The sequence below is a fragment of the Miscanthus floridulus genome, chromosome 3 (assembly GCF_019320115.1).
Source record: "Miscanthus floridulus cultivar M001 chromosome 3, ASM1932011v1, whole genome shotgun sequence".
NCBI classification, from domain to species: domain Eukaryota; kingdom Viridiplantae; phylum Streptophyta; class Magnoliopsida; order Poales; family Poaceae; genus Miscanthus; species Miscanthus floridulus.
The window spans coordinates 136,705,778-136,721,055 of record NC_089582.1 but is presented as its reverse complement, the minus strand read 5'-3'; the positions used below and the strand labels follow the sequence as shown (position 1 = coordinate 136,721,055).

At 44.7% G+C, this 15,278-nt stretch overlaps 1 protein-coding gene across 2 annotated transcripts; it reads left to right on the top strand.

Annotated features, from left to right (window-relative positions):
- The first annotated feature begins 2,266 nt into the window (after positions 1–2,266).
- LOC136542549 (aspartic proteinase 36-like) lies at positions 2,267–15,276 on the top strand. 2 transcript variants are annotated; one of them, XM_066535053.1, is made up of 12 exons: positions 2,267–2,603; positions 2,721–2,841; positions 7,598–8,025; positions 8,111–8,267; positions 9,944–10,026; positions 10,132–10,228; positions 10,350–10,422; positions 11,586–11,771; positions 12,383–12,504; positions 12,683–12,784; positions 12,866–12,963; positions 14,917–15,276. In XM_066535053.1, the coding sequence occupies exons 1-12, from the start codon at positions 2,344–2,346 to the stop codon at positions 14,921–14,923; spliced, it is 1,734 nt and encodes a 577-aa protein (XP_066391150.1). In that variant the 5' UTR covers positions 2,267–2,343; the 3' UTR covers positions 14,924–15,276. The 2 variants fall into 2 exon arrangements, with proteins under 2 accessions (XP_066391150.1, XP_066391149.1); XM_066535052.1 differs by lacking the exon at positions 14,917–15,276 and adding an exon at positions 13,348–13,876.
- Positions 15,277–15,278: the final 2 nt, after the last annotated feature.

The window sequence follows — 15,278 nt, the reverse complement described above, 5'->3', positions numbered from 1 at the left end:
ATGACCATTTTGCCCCTGAACTCATTGACCCCTGCCCTCTCATCTCTACCCCTCTCGTTCTCTTGCTCGCGGGAAAGGCATAGCGTCGCCGCCCCAGGCCGCCCCCACCCCCGCGCCGCGCCCCTGGGCCGAGCCTCGCCGCCGCCATCCGACCCCAAGACGGCTCCCTACCCCAGGCGAAGGCGGCCCCAGCCAAGCCGCCCGTCCGCGCCAGGCCGCCATCGCCCGACCGCGCGTCACCAGGTGCGCAACATCTCCCTGCGTCCCTCAGTCCAAGACGCGAGCCCGCCTCTGAAGCCTCAACCACCGCGCCAACTCCAGGTGGGCGCCGCCGCCGCCGCCCCGACGCATCTACGCTAGCCCGCCGGCGCCGCCACGAGCAGGTCCCCGCTCTCCCCATCACTGGTTCTGTCAGTCCGGGTGCTCTTCCCCAGGCCAATCACTAATTGCAATAATCAAACTAGTGCCACAAGCTGAAACTAGTGTTGCCAATTGATCACAGATGAATAGGCAGTTCACAAAATCATCTGTGCATATTGGCATCCAACTAGCAGCAAAAGCTAACTAATCAGTACTGATACAACACAGTTTTAAAACACTATCTTGCTTCACTTGCTAATAAGCAATGCCACACCTAAAAGAACTATGACAGTCATGACTAAACATAGCACCACCAACAACTGGACCAGATCGATAAGCTTGTTCATCTTGAGATAGATCCTATCTTCATAAAAATCCTGCTTTTAAGCTTCATTTCTTCATGACATTTAGTTTCACCATGACCTTCTAATGGCACTGCAGCTAGCAAATCTTCTTTAAGCTTCTTTAAGTCTACTTTCTTATACTCTTCCAACCACCTAAAGAATGGACATTTCTTTACTGCCTGTAGAAATGACATTACATAACACAATTTATTTATCCAAACCTTGACACAGTACCTAGTTCATCCAGTTGTATATGACAATAAACAACAGAGCAATATATACTCACAAATTCATTGTAGTTTACGCATTTGAAGAAAATTCTGCTGTTGTTCTTTCAGGATTTGCATTCCACTACTTTATCACCACATTCTGGGCATGGAATTAGGGGGATCCCACTAGGGCCAAGTGGATACAGAGAAACGGTAGCTGTTGGGATGAACGACGAACTAGACGAACCCTCACCCATAGCCTGGTGTGTGCGGCGGTGGCCTGGGGAAGAGCACCTGGACGGGCAGGACCAGCAGCCGTAGATCCAGCGACGGGGAGAGCGGGGACCTGCTCGTGACGGCGACGGTGGGCTAGCGTAGACGCATCGGGGCAGCGGCGGCACTCGCCTGGAGTTGGCGCGGCAGCTGAGGCTTCGAAGGCTGGCACGCGTCTTGGACTACGGGACGCAGGGAGGCGCGATGCGCCTGGTGACGCGCGGTCGGGCAACGGCGGCCTGGCGCGGACGGGCGACTTGGCTGGGGCCTCCTTCGCCTGGGGGCGCGGCGCGAGGGTGGGGGCGGGCTGGGGCGGCGGCGCTCTGCTTTTCCCGCGAGCGAGAGAACGAGAGGGGCAGAGATGAGAGGGCAGGGGTCAATGAGCTCAGGGGCAAAATGATCGGTTCAGGCTAAAATCTTGGGTGAAAAATATTAAAAGTGGACTTAAATCTCAAAATGACATTATAACGTGTTGGACTCGTTTCGTAAAAGCATTTCAGCAAAGCCCATAAACTTAATGGCATTTGGACGAAGCCCACTTGCCGTGAGGGCAAATTTCCAATTACCTCCTCCGGCTCTACCTTTCCCACAGCCTGTTCGTTTGGCTGTGGCTGGTCGTAAACGATCGTAAATTTTCAACCGAAATAGTATTTTTTCTCTCACACAAATCAACTGACAATACTTTTTTACGAACCAGCAATGATACGAACCGGCCAACCGAATATACCGCCGGTTGTCAAAGTCACTTTGTGTGATCGTGCTCGTCTCGTCAGCGCCCGTCCTTCCACTCTGCCACTGCTGTGCAGCGACTGAAAAAAAAGACGAGACCCAGCTTACCCGCCCTATCCAGTGACAGTCCCACGCGGCCACGCCTGAGCCACCGACTCGTGGGCCCCAGAAGTGTAGACCCCACTAATCAGGTCGGGTAATACGAAGGATCTGCGAGGCGATCTGCAACTGCAACGGTAAGCAAAACACTCCAATATCCGACGTGCCGGACGGGGCCCGCGATGGTGCTGTGAATTACCGAATTACCCTTCCACCCGCCTCCCTCTTCTAACAAGTCGTCGCCTCGGCCCGGCTTCGCCCCCCTCGGCGCGACGACCTCTCCCCCCACACCCTACCCCCCGTCATTCCCCGCGCGACGAGGCCGCTTCATGGCGAGTCGCGGCCGGCCTCGGCCGGGCTCGCTCCAGGCCCTCGCCGCCACCGCCATCACCATCCTCCTCCTGGCCGCCGCGTCCGGGGCCGCCGCTGGATCCCCCGATCGGCCCGCGCCGGGGCCGCCGCTGTTCCTCCCGCTCACGCGCTCGTACCCCAACGCCAGCCGGCTCGCCGCCTCGTCGCGGCGCGGGCTCGGCGACGGGGCGCACCCCAACGCGCGCATGCGCCTCCACGACGATCTCCTCACCAACGGGTCGGTACAGTTCGTTTCTTTACGCTGTTGTTTTCCCCCAATTTTTTTTGTTTCTTTGTTTGCTTGCTCTGTTCGATCTGAGCCGGGAGGCTGCTGCGTGTCGTCATGGTGGTTCAGGTACTACACGACGAGGCTGTACATCGGGACGCCCCCGCAGGAGTTCGCGCTGATCGTTGACTCCGGGAGCACCGTCACCTACGTGCCCTGCGCCTCCTGCGAGCAGTGCGGCAACCACCAGGTGGGACTTTGTTCTTTTGCTTCTCTGCTCAGCTATCAGCTAGGAACTTGTGAGATGATATTATTGATTAGGATGATAGCACGCATGAATATGTGAACCCAAGTTGCGAAGCTGGACTGTTTAACTTAGCTAATTAATGGTATGCGAATTATATGGGTTTCTGAGACTACTTGATGCACATGGGCATATATAAACTACTTTCTGAAGATTATCATTTTCATTTGCAGGTAGATTAGGGAGTTGCAATTTAGTTATGGGTTGGTGATAAATTGTCCTCGTATTGACTGAGGATGTGGGACATGGCTTCGGCCAGAATTTATTTGTTTTTCTAAATGGTCGATTCCTGAAATGCATAGTCTATTGTCCACACTTCCCAACATGTACCCTGCCAATCTTGGCCACAACCTATAACATTGGATTGCCAACCAATGACCTTGTTTTTGTCGTCATCAATTGTTAGACAACTGCTTAACTTTCTCTCAATATTAAGTGGGTCCCACATATACTGCCAACAAATGACAGGTGTCTGGTTTGGTCATACCTGTGTAACCTTTTTTGTCCTTGAACACTCTTTTTCTACTCAAGGTATAGTATTGCTCCACCATATTGAAATTTGATACTCCCTCCAGTCATAAAAACATGTTTAGGACAACATTTGGTCAAACCTTAAAAACTACAAACACCAATAACTATTAACTTATTTAGTTGGGAAACCTGCAAGTTAGATGTGTAGATTTGTATTCAAAATACTTGCAAAATCTCTTCATTTCAAGATTTTATAGGACGGCGATTAGACCTGCTATGTTGTATGGTGCAAAATGTTGGCCTACGAAAAGACGACATGTTCAACAGATAAGTGTCGCGGAAATACGTATGTTGCGTTGGATTTGCGGTCATACAAGAAGGGATCGAGTTCGGAACGATGATATATGTGATAGATTAGGGGTAGAACCAATTGAAGAAAAGCTTGTCCAACACTGGTTGAGATGGTTTGGACATGTCCAACGGAGACCTCCAGAGGCACCGGTGCGTAGTGGAATCCTAAGCCAGGATAGTAACGTGAAGAGAGGCAGAGGAAGACCGAAGTTGACTTGGGTAGAGGCAATAAAAGGAGACTTGAAATGATGGAATATACCCAAAGACTTAGCCTTAGATAGGAGTGCTTGGAAAACAGCTATTCACGTGCTTGAACCTTGATTGCTTCTGTTGGGTTTCAACTCTAGCCTACCCCAACTTGTTTGGGACTTAAAGGCTTTGTTGTTGTTGTTGTATACTAGAAGAAATTAGTGGTCAAAGATATGCATTGAAGACTGTACAAAGTCAAATACGTAAAATATTTTTTATCAGAGGAAGTAGATGCTATAATTAATTCATTATCCATTTCGAAAATACATCTCTGCACAATGGAAAATATACTATGGCTCTAGTACATGTTCAGACTTCTTTTGCACTGTCTTTGGAATGGTTATCCATGAGATAGTTTGTATTTTAAAGTACTTTGCTAACATCCCATTAGTGTGTGATATATTGTTGAATGTGAATTAATTAAAAATAAAATCTAAAGACAAAACATACATTGGTTAGGGCTTTACAATGGTATGTCATGACATCACCACCATAGTTATTAAGGCGTCGCCTAGGTGACGACTTGGCGTCCAGGCGATTTTTGAAGCTGGGCGTCGGGCTCGCCACGACTGAAGGTCGTATGTCGTCGCCTAAGTTGCACGGATACGGATACACGTATCGGTATCGGAAGGATATGGATACGCGGACACGACAATTTCCTAAGAAACCCGATACGCGGATACGTTTTACTGTTTTTTTAATAAATATAGATAATAGTGCATATTAAAATTGTGAAAGAGTGAAAGTAGTAAATTACCTTGCAATCTCCATTCTTCAAATCTTCAATTGTCAATTCTCGAGTTCTCCAAGACTCCAGGTCCAGAATTTGCACAGAAAAACCAAGTAACCAACTATCAATCAATTTATTACTAAAACTTGACTACTTGAGTATTCAGTAATCAGTAGTAGTTCAGTACATCACCTTGCCAATTGCAGTCTTGCAGATATCCAAGTCCAGAATTTGAACTCTGAAGTAGACAGGAGATGAGGAGAGGAGAGGACAAAGGAGTACTGTAACTGCTATTTAAAACTGATAAGTGATAATAATAAAACATTGCAATTAACCACTTAAGATACGTATCGACGGGGTAGTGCCAACTTGAACTGGCTCTGGCTGCCTTCCCTTCTCCTGCGGTGGAATCACCAGCGGCTGGCCTGGCTGCAGCAGTTCTTCAGTGGAAAGATGGGAAAGGGAAAGGGGAAATGGAAGCAGGAGCAGCAGCAGCTAGCGGGTAAGAGGAGCGAGGCGAGCTGAAGCCTGGAGCCTGGAGCGGAATCGGCTCCGACAACGCAGCAGCGTCGATCGGCCATCCAACGGTAGCTACACGCAGCTTACACGGAAGAGGAGCGCTAAAACGGATATTCCACCAACCATTTACCAGAGTCCGTCAGAAAATCACTCGCAATGAGCGAGGGTTCCATGCGCCGCCGCCGCCCCTCCTCGCCGGCGCTGGCAGCGCCCTTGCCGGACAACGACGACCTCCTCCGCGAGATCCTCCTTCGCCTCCCGCCGCTGCCGTCCTCCCTCCCCCGCGCCAGAGCCAGAGCCAGCCGCTGGTGATTCCGTCCGTCCGCTCCGCACCAGCCCAGCCGGCGGCGGCAGCGGCGATGGATGGGGACGAGAGGGAGGAGGATGAGAAGGATTTGGCGGTCGGCGCGGCGACCTTCGCTCCGGCGACGGGTGGCGGAGAGGGGCTGGCGGAAGCGGCACAGCCGGCGTGGGGTGGGGACGGGACGGGGAGGGGAGGGGAGGTGAGCACGAGGCGGAGGCTCGTCGCTGGCGAGTAGGGACGCCGGCGAGCGGAGGCGGGCGGCGAGCGGGGGATGCGCCGTCACCGCGCGGTGTTGCAGCGCGAGTCGCGGCCTCGCGGGCGTGAAGGAGTGCGGGCATCGCTGGCTAGGGTGTCGGAGACAGGATATGCGACTCTGTTATTAGGCCGGGCCGTATCCCATAAGGCCGATACGTATCAGCCCACATATCCAATATTCGCGAAAATTATTAAAATTCAGATACTCCAACGATACGTATCCTTGGCGTATCGGACACGTATCCGCATCCGATACGTATCGGATACGCGATACGCGCCTTCCTGGACGTATCCGTGTAACATAGGTCGTTGCCTTGCGTCGGAAGGTGTCGCCTAGGCGAGATTGGGCGTCCACCTGGACGCCGCACGAGAGCAGATGCACGCGCGCGGGGGCGGGAAACGGAGAGCTGATGCGCGCGTGGGAGGGTAACAAGCGCGCGAGAGTTGCGCGTGGGGGGGAACAAGCGCGGGAGAGTGCGCGCGAAGCGGAGTATATCCTTCCGCGCGGGGGAAAAGGAAAGAGGCCTCGCAATCTAGGAGTCCCCGCCGTCGAGAGGGAAAGGAGGAGAGAGGGAAAGAGAAGAGGGTGGAGGTCCACCTGGAATCCGGCGGCGGCGGCGGCGTCTACCTCTTCCATCCCGTCGCGTGCCCTGCTCGCTTCTGGTCACAACTTCCGCTGCATCCGCGACTTCTGCTACATCCGTGACGGCGCGACCCCAGTACCATCCGCGTCCCTGACTTCCGCCTCATTCGTGACCCCTTCTCTGCTCCACGTTCTGGACTTCTCCACAGCCTCCTGCGCGTACGTCCTTTTGTCCCCTAGTCCCCTGCTTCCTCCCCTGCTCCTTTGCTCTGCTTCCTGTGCTTGTGCTGGATTGTTAAGACCTGGATAGATGCGCTCCTTCCTGTGCTTTCTGCTATTAGTTGTATATAAATCGTTGTGGCTTGGTGGATGCTTGTGTTCGGTTGACTGCTTGTCTGCTTGTGCTAGATTGCTGTTCGGTTGACTGCTTGTCTGCTTGTGCTTGCCTGCTTGGCTCTTCTCTGCTCTGCAGCCAACTATTAAGGTAGGATTTGCTTCCAAATTCTAACTATTAAGGTATAGTTAGCTTCTAAATTCTAGTCGCAATATATGTATATTAAGATGTTTGTATGGCGTCGCCTCGCCTCACGCGTTAAGCGCCTAGGCGTCTGGAAGGGGGTGGCTCGCCGCGCCTCGCCTTACCGCCTTACCGCCTTAAGAACTATGATCACCACACATCATCATTTTTGAATGTAAATCAGGAGACAATGTATCTTAGCATTTGAACAAATTGAGCTGCCCGTCGATATTGCTAGCACACAATATAGTTTTGACTGAACTGAAGGCCCTTCTCAGATGCTAGATTATTCTTTTGCAGCTTTGATGCAACTTTGCAAATGCACTGATGGCTTGGGATCCATCATCATTGTTTTACCACCACCTTTACTTAGTGGATCTTGTGTTCATTGAATGAATCACTCACATCAATACATCATTGCCGAGGCATGTAAAGTATTGTATCTGAAATGATCTTATGTTTTACATTGTAATGTCCAAAAGGTTGAAGATCATATGAGCATGTATTTCTCGACCTTGATGTATATAATATATAATAATTCGAAAGTCGAAACACATGAAACTCTGTGTGTTACCATATATGCCATACCTTGAGTATGAATCAATATTTTTTTTGTCTTGGAGATCACTGTTATTATCTAGTCTCTACTAGTGTTAAGATTTTTTTTATTGCCTAGAAATTAATTCATCTACAGTAAGATAATCTGAAGTTTGGTTGATGTAGGATCCACGATTTCAACCTGATCTCTCCAGTTCATATTCACCAGTAAAATGCAATGTCGATTGTACTTGTGACAGTGACAAAAAACAGTGCACTTATGAGAGGCAGTATGCTGAAATGAGCTCCAGCAGTGGAGTGCTTGGTGAGGACATTGTGTCTTTTGGCAGAGAAAGTGAACTTAAGCCACAGCGTGCTGTTTTTGGCTGTGAAAATTCTGAAACTGGAGATTTGTTCAGTCAGCATGCTGATGGTATAATGGGCCTCGGTCGTGGTCAACTTAGCATAATGGATCAGCTTGTTGAAAAGGGTGTCATAAGCGATTCATTCTCATTGTGCTATGGCGGTATGGATATTGGTGGTGGTGCTATGGTGCTTGGTGGAGTGCCTGCTCCTTCTGACATGGTTTTTTCACATTCAGACCCTCTCCGCAGGTAATGTATGGTTTCCTATATGATAACCGATCCTTATTTTTTTTGTGGTACATATTTTTATTAGCTAATCTTAAATTGGCAACAGTCCATATTACAACATTGAGTTAAAGGAAATACATGTTGCTGGAAAGGCACTGCGGGTAGATTCAAGGATCTTCGACAGCAAGCATGGGACTGTTTTGGATAGTGGAACCACATATGCTTATTTGCCAGAGCAAGCTTTCGTGGCTTTTAGAGATGCTGTAAGCTATTTACACGCCCATACCTTTTCTGTTGGATCTTTGTTCTATTGTAGTTATTTTTCCTTCATGTGACATCAATTTGCTTGGAGTTCAGTTTTTGCAATGTACCATGTAAAAAAGGCAGTCTAGCTTCAGAAGCTATCAATAGTATTTGTGGCTAAAACTGCACTAGTGCCATTTTTTTAACTTTTCCGCCTTGCATAAAAGAAGTTAAACATCTTAATGACACCTAGATAAGTTTACACTTCCCTAGATAGAATCAAACTTCTACTTTAGCACAACCTGCTTTTTCCCCTTGACGCCTTTTCATGTCCATTAGCTAATAACTGTATCCCTCCTTTTTCTCTTATTCTCTTGGCTGTTGCTTTACAAACGAACTTCTGGATTACAAGGACACTGTTGACTGGCGCACCTACAATTCCTTTTTGTTTTGTTTGGTTTTGCATGTCATATCCCCTATTAATATATCTAATATTGATGCCCTGTACTATATATATATATATATATATATATATATATATATATATATATATACTTTCTTTTCCCTTTTCATTGGTGGCTCATGGTGGGTGTTGGAATATAAGTGAATTGCCTACCTCTCCCCATCAGCTTAAGCTTTTGGGTTGAGTTGGTTGGTGCATGCAACTTAATATGGTATCAGAGCCAGAGGTCTCGAGTTCGAATCCTGGTTAGCGCAATTAAAATAAAATAATTGCTGCTCGCTCCTATTCCACGTCTGAGGCCTGAGGGAGCCTCCACGTGAGGGGGAGTGTTGGAATATAAGTGAATTGCCTACCTCTCCCCATCAGCTTAAGCTTTTGGGTTGAGTTGGTTGGTGCATGCAACTTAATAGTGGGTTTCAACTCTTGCCTACCCCAAGTCCTAATTTGCTAGGGACTAAAAGGCTTTGTTGTTGTTGGTTTTGCATGCCACCGGAGCTGAGTGTCTTTGTCTTGGTCCTACTTTAACTAATTTTGAAAAGACTAAGGTGCTGTTTGGTTCCACGCTGGGTGCGGGAACGGCAACGTAATCAGCTGCTGGTGGTAGCTGTTGCAGGGAACTTAAAAATTTCTTTTGTTTGGTTGGCTTTGGGAGCGCTTTTTCATTTCCATGACGCTGTGTCGGCCTTGCGGGATCGGATAATGCCGGTTGGGGAGTGGTAACGAGGTTGTGTGGCCCAGTATCTGATTACACTGTGATCTGTTGTGGGCCGACCGAAACAAACAGAAAACAACGGAAACTGATGTCGCTGTAAAGGCCAACCAAATGCCTTCTAAGTACCTGGGCAGTCCTCAAACTTGCCCTGTGATGTCTAAGTCCTTAGTCTTGAAATTCAGATCTGGGGAATTAAAGTTGTTAATTGTGCCATTTGAGATCCATATATCTCTTAATTGTTCCCCTGAAGGTCCAAATCTGCATAACCAATGTACTTTCTTACGTCACCTGCAAGTTGGTTCTGGGCTGTGTGTTCATGCTAATTAAAGTGATTGGATCTTGAGTGATACTCAGCATGTTCAAGGGTTCGGATCTGCATTTTAAGAGTTTAGGCTTTAGGGACCTAGATGACACCTTGGACAAGTTTAATGACCACCGGTGTATCTTGTTCTTAAAAATGAATGAGTGGTGGTTATGTTCCTGAAGAAATATGTTTACTGATTCTATGTTTCAATTGATAGGTGACAAGTAAAGTGCATTCTCTCAAGAAAATTCGTGGCCCTGATCCAAATTATAAGGATATCTGCTTTGCAGGTGCTGGAAGGTGACTTTCGCACCATGATTAAAATTTGTTTCTCATTCTCAGTGTTCTTATAATACGCTCCATGATGCTTGTGTAGAACTTAAATATTTATGGTCTCGCTTCTAGGAATGTTTCGAAGCTACATGAGGTATTTCCAGATGTTGACATGGTATTTGGAAATGGACAGAAGCTCTCACTTACACCTGAAAATTATTTATTCCGGGTAGGAGAAATTGTGAACTCATATCTATTTAAATCAATTGAGATAATGTTTGTCTAATTTGTCTGTTGGTGTTGTCTACTCATGTTATGTACTGTGTCTTCCCTTCAATTCTGAAATGCAGCACTCCAAAGTTGATGGGGCTTATTGCTTGGGTGTATTCCAAAATGGTAAAGATCCAACAACACTATTAGGAGGTTAGACACTCAACTTTCAGAGGAAGTGAAGCAAGTGTTATGATCTTTGCACTTCTTACTGCTGCCATTTGCTTTACATCTTGTACAATTTGCTGGGCTATTGGTGAATTGTCATTCCTCAATATTTACTGGACTCTCTTTTTACATATATTGGCTTATAAAGTGCACAAGCTTACAGACTTATTCTGTAGAATTACAACCAATATTAGATTGCATCCTTCTATGCAGCACTTTCGGATCTTATCTTGCATATTAAATGTTATTAGCAAAGGCTGAGTGAATAATATGATATGCAGTGTTACTCTGACCTGCTTATACACTTGCATAATGGATTTTTTTGTATACTTAGTTGACTGGCTTGGAAGAAAAATTTAGCATGTTCTCTCCTTATATATGATCTTAATATATGTATTTTCTGTTAGCTTGATTTATTCAAACTTTATGAGATGAATAACTAATTAAAATTATTAAATCTGAGCACTGCATTTCATTGTCAACATTTGCTTATTTCTTCAGAGTAGCATCTCTTGCCCCTACTCATTCAATCCAATAGTGTACAGCATGCTTCTGAAAGCATGATTGTAGCACAAAATCTGACTGGCAATCTGGCATAGATGCGCAAGCTTAGTCTTCGTTATGAAAGGCATAAATACCATTTTCTGCTAAAGGAAACAAGCAAACTAGTATTCTTTATTTATTATTTATATATTTCAGACAACCTGGCATATTTAGCTTTTTATGTTTTTTATTATGTTTATGTAGTTGTGATCAAAACTTGAGCCTACTGATGTAGCTTTCTCTATAATGGTAGCCGCAGTTGAAAACTAAAATGATTTAGGATATAGAAATCTCCCTCGCTCCCTCCCTCCATAATGGTGAAGAAAAACACGAGTCTGTTGTTAGTTGTTACTATGTGCTATGAGCCTATGAGGTCTACAGATTCTTTTGCTTTTTCTTTTTGTTGCTATGAGGTCTGTTTATTTAAATGTGTTTCCTTGGCTATAACAATTGTCTGAATAAAAGGTTCTTGATTTTCTTGATTCATTCAAAGGCTGTAGTAAAAATAGTCTGTTTCTATTACAAGATCATGACAACAGTTTATTATTTTATGCATTTAGAAACTTAGCCATTTTGAGTAGCTAAAGTAATGACCTTAATGGCAGGCATCATTGTTCGTAATACACTTGTGACCTATGACCGTCACAATGAAAAGATTGGCTTTTGGAAAACTAACTGTTCAGAGTTGTGGGAGAGGCTACATATCGGTGACGCTCCTTCACCAGCCCCTTCAAGTGACACAAATTCAGAAACTGATATGTCACCTGCTCCTGCCCCTAGTAGCTTGCCAGGTTTGTGCCTAATTATTTTAATTTCTATTAATTTCACATGTATTATATGATGAATGACAAAACATGGATATTTGTTATATTTCACTTGTAACTATCAGTTAGGCATCGATTGTTTTGATCTGCTTTGTTGATGGCTGTTTTGGTAGTTATGAATATGAAGCTTGATAGGGCTGAAGTTTTTATATGAAATGAGGCAAACAATCGATCTGCCTCTCTTGAAGGTCCTTTAAGCTGCAATTCGACCCATGCTTTACTCATTTTTTTGTTTACCTACTTAGTTCTTTGAGTTTGATGGTACATTCACCAGTCTTTATGGCTTGCACAATAATCTGGTCCACATTTCATATGCCTATAGTAATTTTGTTAATAACCAGGCCGATTACTGTAAGCTAAAGCAATAAGTAAATATTTTCTTAATTGGTGTTTGTTATTTTTTTTGTCAACAATAGCACACTTTATTTTTATGTAGTTTAAATAAATATTATTGTTCTGGATAGGAGCAATGGACTGTGCCAATGCCCACTACTTTTCCTTAGTGCCCTATATTTCTATCTTGGTTTACAGTATACTGATAGACATGATTATCATACTTGTTGATCTTCGGCTTGCAGAGTTTGATGTTGGTCTCATCACTGTTGATATGTCCATAAATGTTACCTACCCAAATCTGAAACCTCATCTCCATGAGCTGGCCGAGCTGATAGCTAAAGAGCTGGAGATTGACTCTCGTCAGGTATTAATAAGAATTAAAAGTATGCAACAACTTGGTTGTGCTGGTTATGCGAGTGGTTCTTTTCAGGCGGGATTGAAGAACATATTAGACGTTCATTTACTTCAGTCTGCACTAATCTCATAGTTGTTTTGATATTGCTTCATTGTGATTTGGCTGAAGCTGCTATTTAATTTGACAGGTTCGAGTTATGAATATTACGAGCCAAGGAAATTCTACTCTGATTAGATGGGGTATTTTCCCAGCAGGATCTGATAATGCTATGTCCAATGCAACAGCAATGGTAGCATATACTCTTGGACCTATTATAACTATTTCAGATCATTTTTTTTCACATTAATTTTTTCTATTGATTTATTGCCAGGGTATTATCTATCGGTTAACTCAGCACCATGTTCAGTTGCCTGAAAATCTTGGCAGTTATCAATTGCTCGAGTGGAACGTGCAGCCTTTACCGAGAAGGTGAGGAATGTTTATTATAAGCTGCACTAGTCATACAGTGTGACAATATCCGCATTTTCCTTTTGGGGCTTCTCTTCCTCCAGACAATGTTGTTTTGTCTCTCTTTGTGTGTGTGTGTTGAGAGAGAGGGGGAGGGGGGGATGAAAGCACAGTTTCACCCATGTTCAAAAAGGGCTAGGACAGTATCACAGTCTGTTTTATTGTCTCATGTTCTGTTATATTTACATCTCTCCCCCCAGCTCCAAAAGAAAAGTTCCATGAGATAACTTTATGAATGAATTATTATAATGTGTAATAACTTCTGCAGCAACCATCCATCTTATTCGCTTGAATGGTATTCCAGTGCTTCTGGAGAACTTAGCTTCCTTTATTTTTTGGGTGCAGGTCATGGTTTCAAGAACATGTAGTCTCTATACTGCTTGGGATTTTACTAGTTGTTTTGGTCACTTTGTCAGCCTTTTTAGTAGTACTTGTTTGGAGAAAGAAATTTAGTGGTCAAACTGCCTACAGACCTGTTGATTCAGTGGTTCCCGAGCAAGAACTCCAGCCACTATAATCCAAAGCTGTTTGGCGGAGCAACATATAGATGATTCTTTGGTAGAGATACCTTGTACGGGGTTACATATCACAGCGGCTCGCGTCTACTGCTGGAGTAAGCCCCTCTTTGTATGTAACACAAGCTACAAGCTTACAGAAGAAGCACAATATTATTACATGACTTCTCCATTCAAAACTTAGAAGCGATGTTCATAAACTGCCTAGTTATTCAGATCAAGAGCTCCCCTCTTGTGCTTACAGTAGAAGGTTTTGTTCATATAATGTAGATTAAGTAGGGGTAGAGAAGAAACTAAGCACACCCGCGGAACGAAATGATGTAATATCTATTTGATAAGTGCTGAGGGTATTTGGCTTCTTCAAATGTTCAGGGTATGCTTGATTCTTTTGCCTACAACGTTTTTTTGCTATCGAGGAAGAAAGTCCAATGGGCCAAATTGTTATATTTAGCCAGCCCCCACTTTGTGAGCCATGTGGATGTGAGAGGGATTAGGCAGGTCACGCTAATAGTGGCAAAAAGTTAAATGTACTGTCCATGAGTGATAAAGGATGTCAGTCCAAATTTTTGTTAATTGGCTTTCGTTTGGTCTGCTGCCAAATTTTGGGCTGGCAGCCCTCCCATCTGTATATGGTACGACTGCATGAGAATCAAACATGCCCGATACGTGTCTGCATATCTCTAATATCGGTGTTAGGCACTTACGCTGTTTGGATCCACCGGCATCTAATAGATAGTTAAAATTAGCTAGCTAAGGCCCTATTTGAATTTATTATCAGCTAATAGTTAGCTGGCTAATAGCTATTTGTTCTAATTAGTGAGATTTATTTTATCTAGACGTTCAGGTAACAATTAGTTATTTTATTAGCTGCACTTGTTGATCCAAAAGAGATAATTATTAACAGATAACTATTATTATCTATAGGGATCCAATCAAGGCCTAAATATTAGCCAATTAACAATACTTATGTCTTGTTCGGATCCAACAAATAAAATGTGGATGTGATGGGGGTTTCGTCTCTGATGCCCTTTTCTTTATATTTATCGTTGCTCGGTTTTTGTCTCTAATGCTATGCTTTTTATATATTTAACGTAGCAAGAGAATTGTGGATACAGGTAGGTGTAAGAGCAAAAATGTAGTTTTGTAATTTATTAGCTGTTATTAGCATGATTAGGATAACAAATAAGATAGTTATTAGGTGTGTGCTCAGCTAACAATTAGCAAGATATGTTTGAATCTATCTAGTTAATTTTTAACAGCTAATTAGTGATTGCATGGATCCAGGAGTGTCTAACCTCAGCTTATATTGGGTTTGTTTGGAGAGATAATAACGTCTGTTGACTTTTTCTTTTTGATCAATATTTTACCTATTGACAACGGTCGGGTCACACACTGGTAGGAGCTAGATTGTCCAGAGGCCTCACATGGCCTAGCACACAGTGAAGGGAGGTCCCAATGGTGAAGCGGACCAGTAGGTCGACGAGGCTGATTAGACGCTCGTTCTTCACCCAATAACAAATGCTTCCCGGGAGGCTCGTCGAAGAGACTGCACGACAAGGGGTGTTCTAGGATCAGCAAGACCACCTAGAATGCCCACAAATCCCTTGGAGGGACATGTAAGACAACAAGGGGTTGGAATAGATAATAAGAGGTCAAAAGTGAATAACTGATAATATATCGATTGTGTAGTTGGATACCTCAATTGGTCATGTAACCTATATTTTATATGGAGTTGGGTTGATCTTATCCTGTTGAAAAACC